Source organism: Trichomycterus rosablanca, chromosome 1 (genome assembly GCF_030014385.1).
Source record: "Trichomycterus rosablanca isolate fTriRos1 chromosome 1, fTriRos1.hap1, whole genome shotgun sequence".
NCBI lineage: Eukaryota > Metazoa > Chordata > Actinopteri > Siluriformes > Trichomycteridae > Trichomycterus > Trichomycterus rosablanca.
The window spans coordinates 19,662,428-19,686,591 of NC_085988.1; the positions used below are offsets into that span (position 1 = coordinate 19,662,428).

The 24,164-nt window shown below is 39.6% G+C and overlaps 1 protein-coding gene across 1 annotated transcript in view; it reads right to left on the reverse strand.

Annotated features, from left to right (window-relative positions):
• Nucleotides 1–14,644: 14,644 nt before the first annotated feature.
• Nucleotides 14,645–24,164, reverse strand: part of gfra3 (GDNF family receptor alpha 3) — a 61,678-nt gene continuing 52,158 nt past the window's right edge. The window contains exon 8 of the mRNA XM_063000657.1: nt 14,645–15,350. Within this exon, the coding sequence (XP_062856727.1) occupies nt 15,141–15,350 (210 nt within the window). The 3' untranslated portion in view covers nt 14,645–15,140. The remainder of the gene's footprint in view (nt 15,351–24,164) is intronic.

Below are 24,164 nucleotides of genomic sequence, written 5' to 3' on the forward strand. Positions count from 1 at the left end.
TTAAGAGTGAGTACTGTAACAGTGTACGTGATTTGAGAGTGGGTACAGTAGCAGTGTAAGTGACTTGAGTGTTGGTACAGTAGCATAATTAATTACTTAAGTGCAAATTACTTAAAAGTGGGTATGGTAGAGCCAAGGCTGTTTTAGTATGTGTACAGTTTACTTGATAATGGGGACAATAACTGTGTAAGTGTCTTAAAAGTGGGTACAGTAGCAGTGTAAGTGACTTGAGATTGGGTACAGTAGCAGTGTACGTGACTTAGTAGTGGGTACTCTAGCAGTGTAAGTGACTTGAGTACAGTAGGAAACAGTAGCAGTGTTTGAGACTTAAAAGTAGGTATGGTAGAGCTAAGGTTGTTATGGTATGGGTATAGTTTACGTAAGATTGGGGGCAATAGCAGTGTAAGTTTTTTAAGAGTGGGTACACTAGCAGTGTAAGTAACTTCAGAATGGGTGCAGTAGCAGTGCAAATGACTAAAGTGAGTATGGTAGAGCTAAGACTGTTCTGGTATGGGTACAGTTTACTTGAGAGTGGATACAGTAGCAGTATAAGTGACTTAAGAGTTTGTACAGTAGCAGTGTAAGTGACAACAGTGGATATGGAAGCAGTGTATGTTACTTGAAAGTGGGTACAGTAGCAGTGTAAGTAACTAAAGAGTGGGTACAGTAGCAGTGTAAGTGACTTCAGAGTGGGTACAGTAGCAATACACATGACTTTAAAGTGGGTATGGTAAAGCTAAGATTGTTATGGTATGGGTATAATTTACTTAAGAGTAGATACAGTAGCAGTGTAAGGGACTTAATAGTGGGTACAGTAGGGGTAAGGTTAATTTAAAAGTGGTTGAGGTAGGGGTAGAGTTTACCCGGACGTGGGGACTGCAGCAGTGTACTAAACTGGACAGTGGGTACAATAGGGTCAGTGTTTACTTCACATTGGGGGTGGTACTGCAGCAGTGTAGGTGATTTAAGAGTGTTTATGGTATGGGTAGAGTTTGGTATATATTTGTTATACTTGTCTGCCTAGAAGTGAATATAAAAGTACAGTATTGTAAACATTTCATGCCACCTACAAGGCCACCCTAGATAAAGGGACCCACAAGTTTGCATTTGCTCCAGACCCAGAAATGTGATTTAAAATTAGGTAATTTTTGCATGTAGGGGATTTAAAAGCAGGAGCAGTAAGGGTCAAGGTGATTTGAGATCAGGTACATTTTATTGAGTGGGGTAGGTGGTTTGAAAGTGGGTAGAATATGGTGGGAAAGGTTTTGAGAGTAAGACAAACATTCACAAAGTGGAAATTTTAAGACACATCCCAGATTCTGATGCAGAAAATCATGCATGGCTTACAGCAGCGTTCTCACTTACAGCAGATCACAGACAAACTGAAGACATAAAAATTTGTGCGCTTTTATTATTATCAGTTTCGCTGAATTTTTAGTCCATCTTGACAGGAAATTTGCTTTCACAGAACAAAATAACCATGGTCACTGATAGTGTCATGGTAGTGTACATCTGTCCTTGTTCTGTGGTTGTGTGCACAGTCAACAGTGAAGTGCGAACAGAAAGGTCCAGTGTTAACACTGACACAGAAAGACAAACATTGAAAGTGACATGACTGGAAATAAAAGGAAGAAAGTACAACCTTTAAACAGCTTAAAGTCACGTAATAGATACTCTACTAGAAAAAAAGCCTCAATGGCCTTGATTAGTCAAAAATAAAGCTTTTTTTCATGAACAAGTGGTACATCAAGCCAGCAGAAGTCGAGCTTAAATATGGCCTCAGTGTTTTGGCTTTTTTTTAGAGTTCATTATGAAAACATTAGTGGTGTTAATTATGGTCATGTAATTTGGGATGTAGTGTGGGGTGGAACAGAAAGCGACACAGTCCACTGAGTACATGCCATCGCTAGAGGACAAAGAGTGAGAGCAAGGGGAAAACAGTGAAAAATGCCATTTTAATGCTTGACTGAGAGCATTAGGAGAGGGAAGACTAAAAGTGTGTGGACCAAGAATTGAAAACCGGCAAAGATGTCTGATAGATGTTTAGGGTCAGATTCACACGTTCTATCTGTATGGCATCTTTATTAATCTTATTTTGCTCATGTTTTAATTTTTTGGAGTGTATTGCAGACATCAAATTTTAAATGTGTTTCTATTTACAGAATACAATGATGTTGATCAATGAAAACGCTGGACATCTTTTCTTTCTATTTCTATGTTAAAAAACTTAATAGAATTAACAAATCACAGATTCTCTTTTTAATTGCGTTTTCCAAACATCCCTACTTTTATGGGGTTTGTAGTTCCTCCCAATGCATTAAATTATACATTAAATACCTTCTTGAAAAGGCACAAATGAAACAGTTGGCATTGTGCTGCAGCTGGTAGTGCCATACAGCAACATAGATTGGGTCTATAGGGTACAGTAGTAGTACAGTAGATTAGTGGTTAAAGTACTAGACTTATGATCATTAGGTCTCTGGATTACGTACCACTACTGCTAAAATGCCCCGTATGTTGTCTGAATGTATAATGCATTGCCGTCCACGCCTTGCTCTGGGTTTCCTTACTTTCCTCTTGTTTCCAAGCACTAGGTTCTCACAGGTGCACAGAGTAGCTTGTCATATTGGGACAATCACCTCCCAGTTCTGCTCTATCCCTTTTCTATCCACTTTCTTGGCTGTGGGCTGCGGATGTTTTGGTGTCATTTGTTTCCGTAGTTTTGCCCACCTCTTCCTTATTCTAATTACCCGTTTTGTTTGTGGCTTTTTAGCTACAGTTGTTCCTTGGTTAAGCATTCTGCAAATTTGGAGGTAGGCGGCACAGTGGCTTGTGGGTAGCACTGTTGCCTTACAGCAAGAAGGTCCTGGGTTTGATTCCCAGGTGGAGTGCTGTGGAGTTCCAGTTTCCTCCCACAGTCCAAAGACATGCAGTTAGTTTAATTAGAGATACTAAAAAGTCCCCTTTATGTATTAGTGTGTAAATGTGTGTAAGTGTGTGTGCCCTGTGATGAACTGACGACCTGTCCAGGGTGTTTCCTGCCTTTCGCCCAGTGAATCAGAACCACCGCAACCCCAAATAGGATAAAGCGGTGGTAAAACAGACAATAAATGAATGAATGAAATTGGGTGCTTAGCTACACCTGGCAGCTCAGAAATGACCACTTGAGAAGTAGACCAGTTTTGTGGGAGTGCTAAACAGCAAAGATCCACTTCCAGGAAAGATCCAGAACTGATTCCAGTATTAAGTGTACCCGTTGAGATATGGGTACCTCAATCAGATAGAGGACCATGAGGTAAATAGGCCTACTGTGGCACATAGCTCAAGCTATTTTATTATTCATTCTATTATTCCCAGAGGTCAAATAAAAAATACATGAATAACAAGTCACTTACACTGATCAGCCATAACATTAAAACCACCTCTACCTTCTACACTCACTGTCCATTTTATCAGCTCCACTTACCATATAGAAGCACTTTGTAGTTCTACAATTACTGACTGTAGTCCATCTGTTTCTCTACATAATTTTTAGCCTGCTTTCACCCTGTTCTTCAATGGTCAGGACTCTCACAGGACCACCACAGAGTAGGTATTATTTGGGTGGTGGATCATTCTCAGCACTGCAGTAACACTGACTGATGGTGGTGGTGTGTTAATGTGTAGTGTGCTGGTATGAGTGGATCAGACACAGCAGCGCTGCTGGAGTTTTTAAATACCGTGTCCACTCACTGTCCACTCTATTAGACACTCCTACCTAGTTGTTTCACCTTGTAGATGTAAAGTCAGAGACGATCAATCATCTATTGCTGCTGTTTGAGTTGGTCATCTTCTAGACCTTCATCAGTGGTCACAGGACGCTGCCCACAGGGCGCTGTTGGCTGGATGTATTTTTGGTTGGTGGACTATTTTCAGTCCAGCAGTGACAGTGAGGTGTTTAAAAACTCCAGCAGCGCTGCTGTGTCTTATCCACTCATACCAGCACAACACACACTAACACACCACCACCATGTCAGTGTTACTGCAGTGCTGAGAATGATCCACCACCCAAATAATACCTACTCTGTGGTGGTCCTGTGAGAGTCCTGACCATTGAAGAACAGGGTGAAAGCAGGCTAAAAAGGTATGTAGAGAAACAGATGGACTACAGTCAGTAATTGTAGAACTACAAAGTAGTGTAGCAGTACTGTATAGTGAGAAACCATATTCGTTTTAGTGATGTAGTCAGCAAACATTTTTTTTGTAGAATGCAGCCTCCACTACAAACTCTCTCTCTCTCTCTCTCTCTCTCTCTCTCTCTCTCTCTCTCTCGTACACACATCTGCTCCATCTCTCTCACCCTATTTCATCCCTTTTTTTCGAAATCTTTCACCCGCATACAATCTTTCCCTCTTTGAGAGCACCTAATCCTCTCACAAGCTTTCCGCCTCTCCTCTCGCTTTATGTTTTTATTCTTTATCTTTTTGACTCTGCCATTCTGTTTATCTTCACTACCTAACTCCCTCTGTTATGTTTTTAATCTTTTCCCCCTCTTTCACCCATTAAAAGTCTTTAGCTGTATCTGTCTCACTCATATCCCAGATACAGAAGACTTTAACTGAAGCAAAATATATGAAATATATAACATTAAACATTATACAGAGTGATAACGGCTAGGACAAAAATAAACAGGGTTCAAAATTCAGCAGCGTACGATCGGCTCCCCGGGTTAATGCACAGATCTCCCTCTATGTGAGTTCATTTAACGCATGGCTTGTTTATTTGTTTCACCAAAGCGTTTTTAATGTAAGTTGCAGACCCGCTCGGGCCGCCTGCTATCTCCTGCCGTCCTTTGTCCTTTGCTCAGAGAGCCTGACAGCAATTTAAAAGTACAACAGCCATCAAACGGACTAAGCGGCATGTGGATACACACGTCAATCTGCCCTACCCTAAGTGTGCATGTTCTTAATTAAGGCAGCTGATTGGATACGTGCTGTGCCCGCGTCAGTAGTGACAGCCATGTCTCCATTTAGAAATCAAAATTCTATTGAGACAAATTAGATTATTCAAAAAAATGAAGTAATAGGCTGCATGTTTTCATCTGCTCTCTTAAGGCAAACACATCATGTTTCCTATCACTTTATAAAAACACTTAATTATGGAGACATGGAGACTGCGGAAAAGCTAATACATTTACATTTACGGCATTTAGCAGACGCTTTTATCCAAAGCAACTTACAGTGGACAGTCTAAGCAAATGATGGTTAAGGGCCATGCTCAAAGGACAAATAGTGGTAACCTGGCAGTGGTGGGATTTGAACCAGTAACCTTATGCTTACTAGTCCAGTACTTTAATCACTAGGCTACAACTGCCCCATAATATTCAGATAAACCACATTGCCACATTAATTGCTGACAATACACACCTATCAGCCATAACATTAAAACCACCTCCTTGTTTCTATACTCACTGTCCATTTTATCAGCTCCACTTACCACATAGAAGCACTTTGTAGTTCTACAGTTACTGACTGTAGTCCATCTGTTTCTCTGCATGCTTTGTTAGCCCCCTTTCATGCTGTTCTTCAGTGGTCAGAACCCCCACAGGACCACTACAGAGCAGGTATTATTTAGGTGGTGGATCATTCTCAGCACAGCAGTGACACTGACATGGTGGTGGTGTGTTAGTGTGTGTTGTGATGGTATGAGTGGATAAGACACAGCAACGCTGCTGAAGTTTTTAAACACCTCACTGTCACTGCTGGACTGAGAATAGTCCACCAACCAAATATATCCAGCCAACAGTGCCCCATGGGCAGCGTCCTGTGACCACTGATGAAGGTCTAGAACATGACCAACTCAAACAGCAGCAATAGATGAGCAATCGTCTCTGACTTTACATTTGCAAGGTGGATCAACTACGTAGGAGTGTCTAATAGAGTGGACAGTGAGTGGACACGGTATTTAAAAACTCCAGCAGCGCTGCTGTGTCTGATCCACTCATACCAGCACAACACACACTAACACACCACCACCATGTTAGTATCACTGCAGTGCTGAGAATGATCCACCACCTAAATAATACCTGCTCTGTGGTGGTCCTGTGGTGGTCTTGACCATTGAAGAACAGGGTGAAAGCAGGCTAAAACAGTATGTAGAGAAACAGATGGACTACAGTCAGTAATTGTAGAACTACAAAGTGCTTCTATATGGTAAGTGGAGCTGATAAAATGGACAGTGAGTGTAGAAACAAGGATGTGATTTTAATGTTATGGCTGATCAGTGTATGAAGACTCATGCTTCACTTGCACTTTTACCCAGTAAGTTTCCAATAACTGTCTGGAAAAGAGTTTACTAAAGTCCCACAGAGGACTAACAAAGCAATTCACAGGGTCAAGACCAAGTACAATTTCCAGATAATTGTCAGGCTGACTCGTGTGAATGAAAGCTGGCACATTAATGGGTAAGACTCTGCTAAAGCGAGTAATTATAAACATTAGCACAGTTAAGTGAAGACAGAATGAGCAGAAGATAACTAGGTAGACAAACAGGAGAAATTCGAAAATGAATAAAGTTTCGGCTGTTCAAGCCACAGTTGGAATTCTTTGTTAAATTAAAGGCACAGTCAGCGTGATGCACTCAGCATGTAACACTTTATGTCTCTGGTCCTTATGTAATATGCTTTGATACCAGACAAGAATATGGAAAAGCTAACAATAAGTTTACAAGCTTTAACAAATGACCACAGATTAAGATCGAATGTACTGGCCCTGTAATATCTAGGCCCTGACAGTGGCTATTATATGCATTAAATAACATGACTTTACAATTTGCAATTAGGTAAACACACACCAACATAATCTGGTACATTACTGGTTAATACATACTGAAGAAAGTGAGTTTAAACATTAACACAGTCAAGTGAACGCAGAAAACTGAAAAAACAAAAAAGAAATGTATGCAAATTTTGAGAGATTAAGGAATAAATGGCTCTCAGTCATTATTGTCTAAGATGTTTTTACAACCCCAAATCAGAAAAAGTTGGGACAGTTGGGAAAAAGCAAATAAAATAAAAATTTTCCTTACATTTACTTTGACTTTTATTTGATTGCAGACAGGATGAACCTGAGATATTTAATTTATTAATAAACCTTCATTCCTGCATTTCAGGCCTGCAACACATTCCAAAAAAAGTTGGGACGGGGCAATTTAGAGCTAGTAATGAAGTGAAAAAACTAAATAATGATGTGATTACAAACAGGCAGTAGCGATTTCTCTAAGACTGCAAGGGAAGCTCAGCTTCCCCTAAAATGTCAAAAATTAAATGGTCAAATATGTACAGTTGTGTGGACGCTGAGCTTCTGCAAGATGATTGGAGGATCAGTCGAAAGGCTGAATCCCGTTTTGATTGACAGCTGTCGCTGGGAGCTTCAGTACCATCGCGGATTTTGCGAGTGAAGTCAGAAGACAAACTGCAACCCATTTCATGCCATTTTCTTGAAAACTAACAAAGGGGAGAATTTATACATTTATATATAAATAAATTGACAAATTTTATGATGTAAGCCGACAATGAGCTTCCCCTCTTTGAAAGACCAGCAGCCGCCACTGCAAACAGGTGATGTCAACAGGTGATTGTAATCATGGTTTGGTACAAAAGCAGCATCCAGGAAAGGCTGAGTCTTTGATGAGCAAAGATGATCAGAGGATCTCCAGTTTGTCAACAAATGTGTGAGAAAATGATTGAAATGTTTAAAAACAATGTACCTCAAAGAAAGATTGGAAGGGATTTTCATATTTCTCCCTCTACAGTGCATAATATCATTAAACCATTCAAGGAATAAGGAGGAATTTCAGTGCGTTAAGACCAAGGGTGCAAGCTTAAACTGAACACCCGTGATCTTCAATCCCTCCGACGGCACTGCATCAAGAACCGGCACTCAACAATAGCTGATATAACCACATGGGTGAGGGATTACTTTGGTAAACCTTTGTCAAGCACTACAATACAGAGTTACATGCACAAATGCCACTTAAAACTTTACTGTGCAAAAAAGAAGCCTTATGTTAACCATGTCCAGAAGAGGAATTTACACTTCTGTGATGGCAGCATTAATGCAGGAAAGTACATTGAGATCTTAGAGCAACATGTGCTGCCTTCAAGACGTCATCTTTTCCAGGGACGTCCATGCATTTTTCAATAAGACAATGCAAAACCACATGCTGCACACATTACAAAGGAATGGCTGCAGAAGAAGAGGGTACGGGTACTGGACTGGCCTGCCTGCAGTCCTGACCTGTCCCCAATTGAGAATGTGTGGAGAATTTTGAAATAAAAAAATGTGACAGCGACGACCCCGTACTGTTGCACATCTTAAGACGTGTTTGCAGGAAGAATGGGACAAAATAAAAGCTGAAACACTAAATCACTTGGTATCCTCGGTACCAAAACATCTTTTAAGTGTGGTGAAAAGGAATGACAACATTAAAAAGTGGTAAATGCTTTACCGTCCCAACTTTTTTTGGAATGTGTAGCAGGACTGAAATGCAGGAATGGATTTTCTTTTATTATTTGCATGTTTTGTTATTATTAGTGTTTTTTATTATTTGCAATTTCCATGCTGTCCCAACTTTTTCTGATTTGGGGCTGTGTAATAATGCTTCCTACACTGAAGATACAGACACACTAAATAAACAAACTAATATTAAAGTAATAAATCCATTTTTATTTGCTTATTTCACCAAAATGACCACATTTACTTTTGACCACAGATAAAGACTATATCAATGGTATCCTATCCAACAATTAAACATAATTAATGAAATTCTTGCTAGACTGGCATCCCAATTACTGTTGGGTAAATTTCAGGAGGGCTCATGTGTGAAAAGAAGCCAATTCACTGATAGATTAAAAAGAACTAACTTAAGGTCAAATAAGATGGAATGTCCTGGACAGGCTGAGTATCCATCTGTAAAGTCTGTGTGAAGCATGCATTGTAAAAGGCATCATCTTTTTTATGATTAACTTGTTTATGTAAAAAGGTCCTAAATTAAAACACAGAAAAGATAAAAAGAATAATAATGGCCCACTCAAGTGACTCAACAGTCTGACGCAGCCACACTAACACAATTGGCTGTGTTTGACGGAGGGAGGGAGGGAGGGAGGGTCAGACAGAGTCTCTTCCTGCTGCTGCGATATGTAACTTCAGGGACTGGTCTGGGCGCTTGCATTTACATTTACATTTTCAGCATTTAGCAGACGCTTTTATCCCAAGCGACTTACACAATGAACTGAACACGTTGAGCAGCTGAGGGTTAAGGGCCTTGCTCAGGGACCCAACAGTGGCAACTTGGTGGTGGCGGGGCTTGAACCAGCAACCTTCTGATATTCTTTAGGCTTGCACAAGTGGGGAGATGGCTCTCCATACGCAATACTGCTTTGTGTGGGAAGTGACCACAGATTGGACATGTGTCAATAAGGGCATGATGTGATCCAGCAGCGCGATCACAACATTGAGCATTGTGCAAGCTGTAGCAGATTCACAGGTCAGGAATGGGAAAATGACCAGATTGGAAGAGAAAAGGGGGGAAATCCATAATAAAAACTATAATTACTGCAAGTACATTTGATGAATCAACTAATATGACCTTCCCTTGACCTTCTAGAGACAGAAACACTCTGGATTTCAAACATTTTTAAAAAGAGTAAAAATCTGTGAAAATTAATTGATAATTTTGGTACTTTTTGGTAATTTTTTTACTACAATTTCTACAAATAATAATAATAATAACAATAATAATAATAATCATGATATACACTGATCAGCCATAACATTAAAACCACCTTCTTGTTCCTACACTCACTGTCCATTTCATCAGCTCCACTTACCATATAGAAGCACTTTGTAGTTCTACAATTACTGACTGTAGTCCATCTGTTTCTCTACATACCTTTTTAGCCTGCTTTTACACTGTTCTTTAATGGTCAGGACCCCCACAGGACCACCACAGGGCAGATATTATTTAGGTGGTGGATCATTCTCAGCACTGCAGTGATACTAACATGGTGGTGGTGTGTTAGTGTTTGTTGTGCTGGTATGAGTGGATCAGACACAGCAGCGCTGCTGGAGTTTTTAAATACCGTGTCCACTCACTGTCCACTCTATTAGACACTCCTACCTAGTTGGTCCACCTTGTAGATGTAAAGTCAGAGACGATCACTCATCTATTGCTGCTGTTTGAGTTGGTCATCTTCTAGACCTTCATCAGTGGTCACAGGACGCTGCCCATGGGGCACTGTTGGCTGGATATATTTTTGGTTGGTGGACTATTCTCAGGCCAGCAGTGACAGTGAGGTGCGCTGCTTTGTCCTATCCACTCATACCAGAACAACACACACTAACACACCACCACCATGTCAGTGTCACTGCAGTGCTGAGAATGACCCACCACCCAAACAATACCTGCTCTGTGGTGGTCCTGGGAGAGTCCTGACCATTGAAGAACAACATGAAAGGGGGCTAACAAAGTATGTAGAGAAACAGATGGACTACAGTCAGTAATTGTAGAACGACAAAGTGCGTCTATATGGTAAGTGGAGCTGATAAAATGGACAGTGAGTGTAGAAACAAGGAGGCGGTGTACAGTCTAATGCAAAATGTGTAAGTAAAAATGAATGAAAAGTAAACATATCCCTTACAGGAAACAGAGTTTTTGTGAACTTAAGTGCACACTTTTTATTTATTTGATACATTTAAGATGTTGGGGGGAAATATTCCAATATGTTAAATTCAGCAATTAAACAGTAACTGTACATTAAAACGTTTGTTTTTCCATGTACTGGATGAGTCAGGGTTTTATTGTGAATTTTCCAAGAATGTTGAAGCCTTTGGTTTTCATTTCAACACCAAAAGTGCTTTACATTACAGATTTAACAGACTGAAAGATTAAATAAAAATATGCTTTACAACTTACATTCATAAATCATGAAATAAGACATAACTAACCCTCTTTCCAAAAAAAGGCCAGAAAACAGTAATAATAATAATAATTAAAAAATAGGCAGACATGTATGTTTTTCATTTGGATATGAAATACTAGTAGAGTTTGTATTCCTAAATGAATCTATAACACTGTTTCAGAGTTGAGCATCTTCCGCTGGCTGAGCTGTGATATCTACAGTATGAACAGAAGTGCTGCCTCGAGATGGCCTACACAGCTTTAAGAGATGGGAGCAATTCTTATTAATTAAAGAAAGAAAAAACAAGCAATAAACTAACCACTTTATCTATACATATATCAATAAATAACCACTGCTCATCATTTTTGGCATTTTTTCCTGCATTCTGTTTTTGTATCTGGACAAGAAACGTACTTTCCCCTATTTTCTGCAGTAGAAATATTTACACAAGTGCTGCATGATCAGTAAGGTAATGTTTATTCACCTAAACAAAACCCAGTCTGTTTGATTTTGGGTTGACAATTTAATTTGTGGCTTAAACTGAGGTTGATTCAGGGGGAAACACGAGTGCTGACCTGTGCCTCGGGAGATTGGAAGCATGGACAGCAGAATAGCAGTTCAATCAGCGCTTTGTGCTCTACATAATAGAGCAATTTGGGGAGGTTATTGTTAAGACATGTGCATGGTGTAATGCGAGGTGCCGGTTCTCAATAGAAGACAGGCGGGAGGTTAGAGAGATCAGCGCCCGACCTCAGAGCCTCGCATTGGACTCCTCTGAGCTGCCAGAAGATAGAGGATAAAAGAAGGGGTCTGGGTTTAATAACCCTCCTACGCTAAAGCCCCTGTGGAATGAAAGGAAAGATGCTTTTGACTTCAAAGACATACATAAGAATGAATGAAAGGGAAGGGGGCGGGGGGGGGGGGGGGGGGGGGGGAATATGTCAGCAATGGATTTATAATTGAAATCAAATTTTCCTCTAAGTCACCAAGGAGGGTGGATCTCTGAGTCTGATTTCTTCCTGGTAATATTTGGGGAGTTTTTCCTAGCCACTGTTGCCCTCTGCTTCCTTAACAGGGTTTTTTATTCCTGGATGCTATAAAGTTGCTTTAAGACAATGTATGTTGTAAAAAGCGACTATAAGACACAGGAAACTAAATAGAGCAGGAGATGTTCAGCTGTATGTTTGGGCTGGAGGCGCTCTTTTCTCTCCTCCCATCTCATTTATGTCTCCCTTTCTCCCTCACCTATTTCCCTCATTTTATTCCTCTATTCGTTCAGAAGCAATTTTTCCCCAACAACACACGAGAAGATAAACAGTTTGCGTTGTAAACCATTATCTCCGGCTGCCTAATAACTTCCTCCCGCAGGTTCCAAAGCCCGGCTGGACCCACACCACCTGCTGTACACATATATTCATGTACAGATTTATGTAAATGTACACATTTATTTATGTATTTTTGACTTTATTAGTCATATTGTTTGGAGTGAATGTTTTTTTATTATTTTTTATGCCCCCTAGTTAGAGTCCAATGACTGTGCTGACTCTGAAAATGAAAGCACATCGCAGATAGAGCAATAAAAGAAAAGCGCTTGCATCTGCACTGAGTAGGGGATATTTATATATATATAAATATTTCAGACTTGAAAGAGGTGCAAAAGTCAAATAATTCTAAATGTACTGTATGTTCTAGTGGCGTTTTCATACTTGAGTTTATTTCCAGACGTGAGGACATTTGTGCTGAGTTTAGTCTGTTCTGTTGTGTGAAAGCTTTTTTAATTCCTGGCTGAAATCTGATCTTTGCACCATCTGAAAACAGTGCCTTTAAGTGAAAGCAATCCCACGGTGGCTGTCAAATATCACAACTGGTTTGGCTTGTCACCCTACCAACTTTTTTTTAACTTCTGGAGGCAGCTTATTTGCTAATCTAGGCATATAGTTTTATATATTTCATTTTTATCAATCACTTTATGCTTGATGGGGTCACGGTGGGTCCAGTTCCACAGGGAACCTGGGCACAATGCAAGAATGCAATCCATGGCAGACATAGTCAATTGAGTGCATTTAGATGTCCTGCTCGTCGACGGAGTGCTGCACTGTGACAACTGAGTGCCCTGTGCACATAATTTAAGTTATATATGTTTGCATTGTGGGTGGCACGGTGGCTTAGTGGGTAGCACTGTCGCCTCACAGCAAGAAGGTCCCCAAAGCAAGGGTTTGATCCCCAGGTGGGGCGGTCCAGGTCCTTTCTGACATGCAAATATAGTCCAAAGACATGCAGTCAGGTTCATTGGAGAAACTAAATTGCCCTATAGGTAAATGTATGTGTGTGTGTGTGTGTGTGTGTGTGTCTGCCCTGCGATGGACTGGCGCCCTGTCCAGGGTGCTTCTATGTGCCTTGCGCACATTGAAAAGCTAGGATAGGCTCCAACAACCAACACCCCACCCCACTCAACCCTGATTGGATAAGCGGTTAAGAAAGTTAGTGAGTGTTTGCATTTTTTTATGTCCACTAATAATTTAAAAGTCTTGTCTGTCTACAGCCACATATCTTTATTAACTCAATTTGACCCAATTTTAGCTTCCTTTGGCTATAAAAAAAAAGCTAATATTGTTGGAAGTGGGTTAATTTGCATTTGAAAACTTAAAAGTTTGTATGCAGAACTTCTCAAGTGCAATAAAATTTATGTGAGGTTTCACATCAAAATCTCCCAGTAAGTATAAGACTTGGTGTAGAGTGCAATTCTGTTTAACTGTGAATTTGCATCATTTACCAGTAACACAAATGTTGCTCTCTAAGTAAGCAGTCCTTCATAATGTAACACAATGAATGCAACACAGACTTTAGACCATCAGCTAACAATATAAAAATGGAGTAAGACATGTATCGGTCAATAGGCAGCTGGATTCGTCTTTTACATTTGTGCTTTTTACTGTTCATGTGTGCCAACTTAGCTTGCTAGGGTTAGAATTAAACTTGGACAGACTGGCAGGTATGGAAAACTGCCAACAAACACTAGCAGTATAAAACGTTATGTTAATAATTCCTATTATAAGATCATAGCTACATGATAAGCAGAGCGGTTCCATCTCAAAACTCTAATTCCTGGTTGACAATGTCATGGTTGTCACATATGTAAATGTGGTGGGTTAAAATTTGCCCACATGTATCTAGAACATAAAAAGCTGAATTTCATATATAGATTTCTTTTTCACATTTGGACCTTTTCTATTCAAACATATTGGCTTTTCCTCCAGGCAAATGCTGTGTTTAATTTGACAACAATTGCTTGTAGACTGTTCTAAACTGTTGCTGAATAAAAAAAAACTTCGTTCACTTGCTGGGTCAAAACTATCAATAATTGCTATAGATGGCTACTACATTGTCTATTCTCCTTATATTTAGACCATACAGCAAACTACTTGCTGTTAAAAGTTCAGTTTTTAGTTGTTGGATTCGGACCAAGTAAGTTCTCTAGAAAATAATGCAGAATAAAAAAACACTCTCCTGAATAGAGGTGTGTAAAATCACTCATTGATAACATTCAAGTGTGAAGATGCTGAATAAATGAGCCTTTTGCTTGCACACACAAACTTATAAAAGCCTTGACAGCAACAAAACACTGGGTGTCTAAATGCAAAAGACAACAAAATAACAAGCTGTGCACTTGTAGGCGTCTCTGAATAAAAGCAATACATCAGATCCTAAACAGCAATAATGCTGACTGACATTTAGCCAGCATAAGCAAAGCAAAGGTGAATCACACGACAGATACATTACACCACTGATTCACTGATTCACTCCATCACAGTCAGTCATGATACCCCATTCAATTCAGTCCAATGAGTCATGAATTATAAACCATGAACAGTGGATTCAGAACAATTCTGGTATGAAATCAGATTAAGTGATTCCCAGTGAACAAGCAATGACTGGTACACACGGCCATCTTTTTTAAGAAGTAGAAACAGACTGAAAGGAAAGGACAGTAGTGAATGAGGGCTTTCCTGTCCGCTTCTCGTCTCATCTGATATCATCTCATGTCATTCTTCTTTCGTGCCTTCTCTCCATCCCTCAGAATAAAGTCTTAGAGTCTGGGTGTGAATGGCTATTTAGGAGAGAGGGTATGTGTGTGTGTGTGTGTGTGTGTGTGTGTGTGTGTGAGTGTGTGTGTGAGTGTGTGTGATTGAGTAAGTGAGTTCTACCCCCTGCTGAGGGCAGTCAGCAGCATCAGCAGCATTAGCAAAAGCAGAGAGGCGTAAGGGGTTGAGGCCTGGCTGTGAACTCTGCCCGTCTCCGAGCCCAGATTAGTGACCGTAGCTTTCTCTGAAATTGGAGGGATGATGTTGAACTCTTCTACAGGTTTTATCTCTTCTTCCTGCTTTTCCCTTTCCTCCTCGCTCTCCTCCACCTAAAAGGATAAAAAATAAATGAAATGGGTACAAACCCTATTTCTGTAAACAGAAAAATAAGGCATGAGAGCGTGGTACAATATTTGTAATGTTGGCATGACCATGACAGACAGCAATGGAAAAATTCAGTCTCAATAGAGATTTGCAGTTTCTCTTCTTGCCAAACAGGTGTGACATTAAACATTCAAGTGATTCAGGGGTAAAAGCCCTAGCATTTTATCTGTGCCTAGCAATATTACTTCTACAAATAAAGACAATTTTATATTGAGTGTTTGTTGAAAATCTTTGGGTTGCTAAAAGCATTTTAGTATTTTGTAAAAAGTATTTTACACATCATAACCCTAAATATCAAATTAAAATATCATTTAACAATTTGAACATTAATTTATTATTAAATTAGTAAAATACCAGTTTTGGATAAGTGAGCAGCCACTTATCAGAGTAACTTGCTTAAGAACAACCAATCACATTCCACCATCAGAGGCCAGGCTAACTAGGCCCCACCTGATATTAATTATAGTGATTTTGATTACTTCAAAATAAAATTGGCTGTTCCTTGAGAATTCTACTAGTGATTATGCTTGGTAATACAAATAAATTACAATGATTAAAAAGGTGCTTTCATCCAGGACTCACTGCAACTTTAACCAAGACAAAGCAAAAGTAAAAATTAATGAATTAATAAATTAGTAATGTAAATAGCAGCAGATATCATTGAACGTTCTTAATTAACCTATGGCAATATTACAAACATTACAAATTTTAAGTTGTGAGATTTTGTAAAATGCAATAAAAAGAAGAACCTGTCATTTGTTAAGTGCTTTGAATTTTTATTTAACTGACGGAAGTACAAAGACGTGACTTGTATTTGTATGTTTTGTATTTTGTTAATATAGACAAAGTTAGAATTTGATGCCTGCAGCTCAGTAGAAAAGGTTGGGACGGGAGCAAATTGAGAGTGAAAACATTATAGAATGTGTTAGTTACACTATTTTGAAAAATTGTACAAAAAGCAGGTAAAGGCTCAATTTAGTCGTGGCTCACAAAGAATCAAAGCATCAAAGAATAGTCCGTTTTTCAAAGCAAAAATGCCAATTATTTAGATCTTGTACCATCTGCCATACATAATACTACAGGCAAAGCTTCACAAAATCCAGAACATTTCCTTCCATGTAGAGAAAGGAACCAGAAACCACTGGTGAATGCGTGTGACCCTCGAGTCCTCAGATGGCACTGAATGAATGCTATTGGGGTGTTGCAGAGTTTGTGGCACGGGTGAGAAGTATGCGTGAGGAGGTACCACTGATGCAAAGGGGAACTGGAATTTTAAAGAGACATATGCTGCCATTAAGAAGAGGGCACAGTAAATAAGGCTGTTTTTTTATCAGACAAATTGGGTGGCTCAGGTGTTAAGGTTTAAGAGTCACAGTTCGCTACTGTATAAAACAGAACTAATTATGCCTCAGTCCCAAACTTTTTTGGGGTCAGTTGTAAGCATCAAATGATTGTTTATATTTATACATTCAAATTAAGTTGGTCAGGTAAAACATAGGAAATCTTTTCTTTGTAATTTTGTCAGTTAAAAAAATAACAATTTACAGATTTACAGATTAATGGTCATTGTGATTTGCATATGGACCTGATCACCAGCTTCATTGTTATGAAATGGGCGGTGATCAGTCGTTATGCAAATCGTCTGCATATAAGGTTGGGGTATTCATTACCAGCTCAGACTGAAGAAGTCACTCAGATGAGTGATACAACGTATCTCTACAACAAACTTGTGTCCAGATGAACTGATTCAACTTTGTGGATTTGTGTACCTGGATTACTGAGCATGCATCAAGTGAATTTACAGATTCTTGTTTGCATTTTAGGAAATGTCCCAAAGTTTCTTAAAATGGGATTTGTAAATTGGTTATCTGGATGCTTTGTATTTGGTCCTGTACTTGGTTTGTAGTAATAAAAACACAATAATAATGGGCACAAGTGGCAAAATACCACTGGATACAATATTGGTGGATAATACCACAATGTCACATCATTGCTGCCACTCAACTTACTCCAACACAGAAATGTTCATTGCTGACCATGGTAAAATGCAGCCAGACAAAAAAAAGGAAAAGATAAGGAAATTGTCCTGTGACCAATCAGATTAGAAATATGGCAACTTTCTCTCAGTATGACAATAGAGCACCGGTAAGAAATATGCCAGGCATGTCATAACAGAAAAAGAGACAAAGAGAAGTAAAATTAAGTAATCGTGGTAAGAATGACATAAAGAAGCTACCGGTGCAAGGTGCAAAGTGTCTTAAGTTAAAGAGTACGAAACACAGAAGGGTTGACAAATACCATGATTAGAAAATAGTGATAGCAGAGAAAATAAAGAGAATGACAGATGGGCATGAATAAATTAATATTAATAAAGTCTGATTGATGCATTGCCTTGTGCAAACACCTTTGACTAATCCTTTCACACAGAAAAAGAATCAGAAAAAGACAGACGGAACGAGCAAGATCAGGAAAGACAGAAGAGTGTTTTGAGAAAGATTTGGCTGAGAATGAGAGGCGGAAGTGACAGTAGAAACAGAATTGAATCCTTTTTGTCTGGAGGCCCAGATTATCTCTAAGCCACAGTGCTCTGTGTATACACACACACATACGCATACACACACAAACAACAGAAGATGCACACATGGTCCATGCATGTACACACATTCACACACTGATCAAAGAACTTGGAGTTTTTACCAGTAAACAGAATGCCTTTAGATAAATACCAGCAGTCTGTCAGCATGCCTATAAATACACTGATCAGCCATAACATTAAAACCACCTCCTTGTTTCTACACTCACTGTCCATTTTATCAGCTCCACTTACCATATAGAAGCACTTTGTAGTTCTACAATTACTGACTGTAGTCCATCTGTTTCTCTACATACTTTTTCAACCTGCTTTCACCCTGTTCTTTAATGGTCAGGACCCCCACAGGACCACCACAGAGCAGGTATTATTTAGGCGGTGGATCATTCTTAGCACTGCAGTGACACTGACTGATGGTGGTGGTGTGTTAGTGTGTGTTGTGCTGGTATGAGTGGATCAGACACAGCAGCGCTGCTGGAGGTTTTAAATACCGTGTCCACTCACTGTCCACTCTATTAGACACTCCTACCTAGTTGGCCCACCTTGCAGATGTAAAGTCAGAGACGATCGCTCATCTATTGCTGCTGTTTGAGTTGGTCATCTTCTAGACCTTCATCAGTGGTCACAGGACGCTGCCCACGGGGCGCTGTTGGCTGGATATATTTTTGGTTGGTGGACTGTTCTCAGTCCAGCAATGACAGTGAGATATTTAAAAACTCCAGCAGTGCTGCTGTGTCTTATCCACTCATACCAGCACAACACACACTAACACACCACCACCATGTCAGTGTCACTGCAGTGCTGAGAATGATCCACCATCCAAATAATACCTGCTCTGTGGTGGTCCTGTGGGGGTCCTGACCATTGAAGAACAGCATGAAAGGGGGCTAACAAAGCATGCAGAGAAACAGATGGACTACAGTCAGTAATTGTAGAACTACAAAGTGCTTCTATATGGTAAGTGGTGCTGATCAAATGGGCAGTGTGTGTAGAAACAAGGAGGTGGTTTTAATGTTATGGCTGATTGGTGTATATAGCATCCAGGTTACGGTTTTCTCATAATAAAAGTAGAGATGCTTAATCTATTCACATAACTGTCCACAATGTTATATAATAGCAAAAAACAGTCTTAGCTTAAATGGGTTTGACTCTGTATTGTCAAGGGTTTTCTGCAATTACAAAATATTCTCCTTAATGCAATTTCTTCATGCAGAGAACTTAATATACCATTCGTTGTTCTCACTAATACAACATGACAAAGTAGATAAAAACAATATTAGAACAGCTACTGTAAAATAAAACAGAAACATAATAAAGAATTCAGACCGAGAGGGAGGTCTTAGACAATTTACGCCCAGCAAAATGCAAACACATTTGTCTAGTCTGGTCTTTCATGCAAATCATTTTATTTACACACATAAGTAAAGGGTAAACTCTATTAAATTGTTTTTAAACACACTCCCACTCTCTGAATAATGTATCCTATTTTTAAATCAGAATCCACAACACCATATGGTTGTATATACAGTATTAAGTAAAATATAAATTATAGGTTGTTTGGTGGAAAAAAGTAAGCAAGATTTGTCTTAGAAGTAGATCATAGGATAGAAATGGCAATAGACATACAGTGGGGAAAATACAGTAAGTATTTGATCCCCTGCTGATTTTGTAAGTTTACCCCCTTACAAAGACTTGAACAGTCTATAATTTTTATGGAAGGTTTATTTTAACAGAGACAGACAGAATATCAACAAAAAATCCAGAAAAAAAACATTAAATAAAAGTTATAAATTAATTTTTATTTAATTAAGGGAAATAAGTATTTGATCCCCTACCAACCAGCAAGAGTTCTGACCCCCACAGACCGGTTATGTGCCCATGAGGCACACAAATTAGTCCTGTCCCTGTATTAAAGACTCCTGTCACAGAATCAGTTTCTTCCGTTCAAATCTCTCGACCACCATGGGCAAGACCAAAGAGCTATCAAAGGACATCAGGGACAAGATTGTAGACCTGCACAAGGCTGGAATGGGCTACAAGACCATCAGCAAGAAGCTTGGTGAGAAAGAGATCACTGTTGGTGCGATCATTCGAAAATGGAAGAAATACAAGATCACAGTCAATCACCCTCACTCTGGAGCTCCATGCAAGATCTCACCTGGTGGGGTAAGAATGATTCTGAGAAAGGTGAGGTCAGTCCAGAATTACACGGGAGGAGCTTGTCAATGATCTCAAGGGAGCTGGGAGCACAGTCACCAAGAAAACCATTAGTAACACACTTCGCCGTATGCCCGCAAAGTCCCTTTGCTCAAGAAGGCTCATGTACAGGCCCATCTGAAGTTTGCCAATGAACACCTGAATGATTCAGAGAAAGCTTGGGAGAATGTGATATGGTCAGATGAGACCAAAATTGAGCTCTTTGGCATCAACTCCACTCGCCGTGTTTGGAGGCAAAGAAATGCCCGGTGGGGATGGTGTTCTTGGGGTCATATCCAGCATTTCTCTGCTCCCAGCTCCCTGACAAGCTCCTCCCGTGTAATTCTGGACTGACCTCACCTTTCTCAGAATCATTCTTACCCCACCAGGTGAGATCTTGCATGGAGCTCCAGTGGTCTCTTTCTCACCAAGCTTCTTGCTGATGGTCTTGTAGCCCATTCCAGCCTTGTGCAGGTCTACAATCTTGTCCCTGACATCCTTTGATAGCTCTTTGGTCTTGCCCATGGTGGTCGAGAGATTTGAATGGAAGAAACTGATTCTGTGACAGGAGTCTTTTATACAGGGACAGGACTAATTTGTGTGCCTCATGGGCACATAACCGGTCTGTGGGGGTCAGAATTCTTGCTGGTTGGTAGGGGATCAAATACTTATTTCCCTTAATTAAATGCAAATTAATTTATAACTTTTATTTAATGTTTTTTTTCTGGATTTTTTGTTGATATTCTGTCTCTCTCTGTTAAAATAAACCTTCCATAAAAATTATAGACTGTTCAAGTCTTTGTAAGGGGGTAAACTTACAAAATCAGCAGGGGATCAAATACTTATTTCCCCCACTGTAACTGAGTCTGTGCAAATTATTATTGAGTCTCTTCAGTTTATTACACACTGTAAAATGACCTCATCTGCCTTATAGTTGCCTGGCTATGAATAGATACCACAGGGTTCCACACAAACATTAAACTACAGACTGCAGATGATTTGTCTACCAATAACTAATCCAAGCATAGAGCTGAGCTGATATCATTTTGCTCAATGTCCCAAAATCACAGATCTGGAATGTAAACTCACCCTTCTGGTGACTTGGACAGAATTGACCTACCACTATCCCATCTTTAGACGACTCAAAAATCATGATGTACATTTGTTGTTCTGCACTAGTTAAAAATGGAAATGGTTATAGGGCTTTAACATCACACATGTAAATCAGCCCTTTATGTGCAATCTGCCCACATCCCTACCCCAGCTGCAACTGCTAATAAAATGCACGTCTATGAGCTATGACGTGTTCGTGGCTGGATATTTTTGCCGATCTGTGGATGTGACTCAACTGTGAGTTAAAACATAAAGCTGTGACATGAGCTGAGTTGATTGAGTTGGATACATATTAAGAGTCTAAGCCAGGGTTGTTGCCACTGAGCTTTCGTCACATCGATGGAACTTTGGTGCATGGCTCACGAGCCAAACCTCAGTATAATATGGGAACACAGCAAAGAGCCCACCAGATCAATATTGATTTAATTTTGTACAAGAGTCATTATCTTGAGGGATGGAGAGTTTAGTAATTGGAGGTGGCAGAGCAGACTGCTTAAATGTGGGATCGTATCTGCTTTGATCACAGTGCTGACTACAAATGCAATTTATTCAGACTTGGCATTTACTTTTTGGCTATTTTATAATTTACCAACAAACAAATGATGATTATAAATATCCTAAAATACTGAATTAAAGCAAGCGGGCCATAAAAATATTGTTTATTTTTTGGCTCTAATGTCATACAAAGCGCTATATAAATAAAGTTGACTTGACTCGACTCATACACTAAAATTTTTGAATTTCAGGAATGGGGTTTTTAATGTTCAGTTAAACGTGAAGTTAGCAAGCATTTACTCAAAAATATGTTGGGATATTTGGTGATGCTTTCCTCACTTTAAGACTGTATTTGTGAAGGTTTTTGCTTTGTGCAAAGAATGCTGTATGTGTGGAGGCTTTGTGAAAAGAATTATATGATTTAGGGCTAGTGATATGGTTAAAATGTGCCTGGTAACAAGTTGTACTGCTTATATAACAATATAATTGGTAAGCTAATTTAGCTAATTGGACAAAGTAAGGCTTAATTTTAGACAGTCTCACACAGGAAGCTCTTACCATCAGGTCAAGCAGTATCCTTCCAGCTTCTACAGGAATACAATGCCACAATCTAAGTAAATTCCAGAAGAGCTGAATATATACACTGATCAGCCATAACATTAAAACCTCCTTGTTTCTACACACATTGTCCATTTTATCAGCTCCACTTACCATATAGAACCACTTTGTAGTTCTACAATTACTGACTGTAGTCCATCTGTTTCTCTGCATGCTTTGTTAGCCCCCTTTCATGCTGTTCTTTAATGGTCAGGACTCCCTCAGGACCACCACAGAGCAGGTACTATTTGGGTGGTGGATCATTCTCAGCACTGCAGTGACACTGACATGGTGGTGGTGTGTTAGTGTGTGTTGTGCTGGTATGAGAGGATCAGAAAGCAGCGCTGCTGGAGTTTTTAAACACCTCACTGTAACTGCTTGACTGAGAATAGTTCACCAACCAAAAATATCCAGCCAACAGCGCCCCATGGGCAGCGTCCTCTGACCACTGATGAAGGTTTAGAAGATGACCAACTCAAACGGCAGCAAAAGATGAGCGATCTTCTCTGACTTTACATCTAAAAGGTGGACCAACTAGGTAGGAGTGTCTAATAGAGTGGACAGTGCTGCTGTGTATGATCCACTCATACCAGCACAACACACACTAACACACCACCACCATGTCAGTGTCACTGCAGGGCTGAGAATGATCCACCACCAAAATAATACCTGCTCTGTGGTGGTCCTGTGGGGGTCCTGACCACTGAAGAACAAGGTGAAAGCAGGCTAAAAAAGTATGTAGAGAAACAGATGGACAACAGTCAGTAATTGTAGAACTACAAAGTGCTTCTATATGGTAAGTGGAGCTGATAAAATGGACAGTGAGTGTAGAAACATGGAGGTGGTTTTAATGTTATGGCTGATCGGTGTATATAAGCCTGTTTGGGTTCACAAACGTTGTGACTTCACCAAACCACCATAAGAACTATTATCTCCAAATAAAGGAAATCTTGATATATGGTAACTGGCCAACCTGTTAAAATTCATTCAATAGCTTTTCGGAAGGTCACAAAAGATCTTGGAAATTCAGAAAAGACAAGGCATATAAAGGATTCATGTGTGGCCAAGAAGAAACCACTGTTATGGCCAAGAGAAAAGTACTGTTAATCAAGAAATATATCAACGTTCTACTGACATTTGCAAAAAGCACTTGGATTATCCACAGCACTTTGGGGATAATACTCTTTAGACAGATTAATTAAAAGTGGAACTTTCTCATCACAATTATGTGTAGTAAAACACAGTTCCATAATCAAACACCACCAGCAGGTAATTAAGGAGATAAATGTGTGATGTTGTGGTTCTTTGCAACATCTGGATCTGGATTACCATCAAGGACCTGGCCAAGTTTGTTGCTTATTACATGAACCAAAAAAAAAACTCCAGCAGTGGCATTTCCTAGCGAAAAAATCTTACATGGAGAGTAAGAAGCGATTTCTTCATATGGGATTCAAAGGTAAGTTGAAGCAAGTTGAAAGGGCAGGTGCTCAGCAAGCATTTTATTGAGGCAAATCCATGAATTGTAATAAAAGTCCACAGACAGGTAATTAAATACAAAGACAATTCATGATCAAAAGTCACAGGTGTGGTTCAGACACGGCAAAACAACGACAAGAAACTCGGACATAACAATACTAAGAATATATAATGTAATGCTAACAAAACGACAACACTTTGGACACACTAAGGGTACAAAAAATATGCTTATCAAGAGCTAATAGAGAATAAGTACAAACAACAGAGGAGGGGCAGTGACAGGGCACGGGAA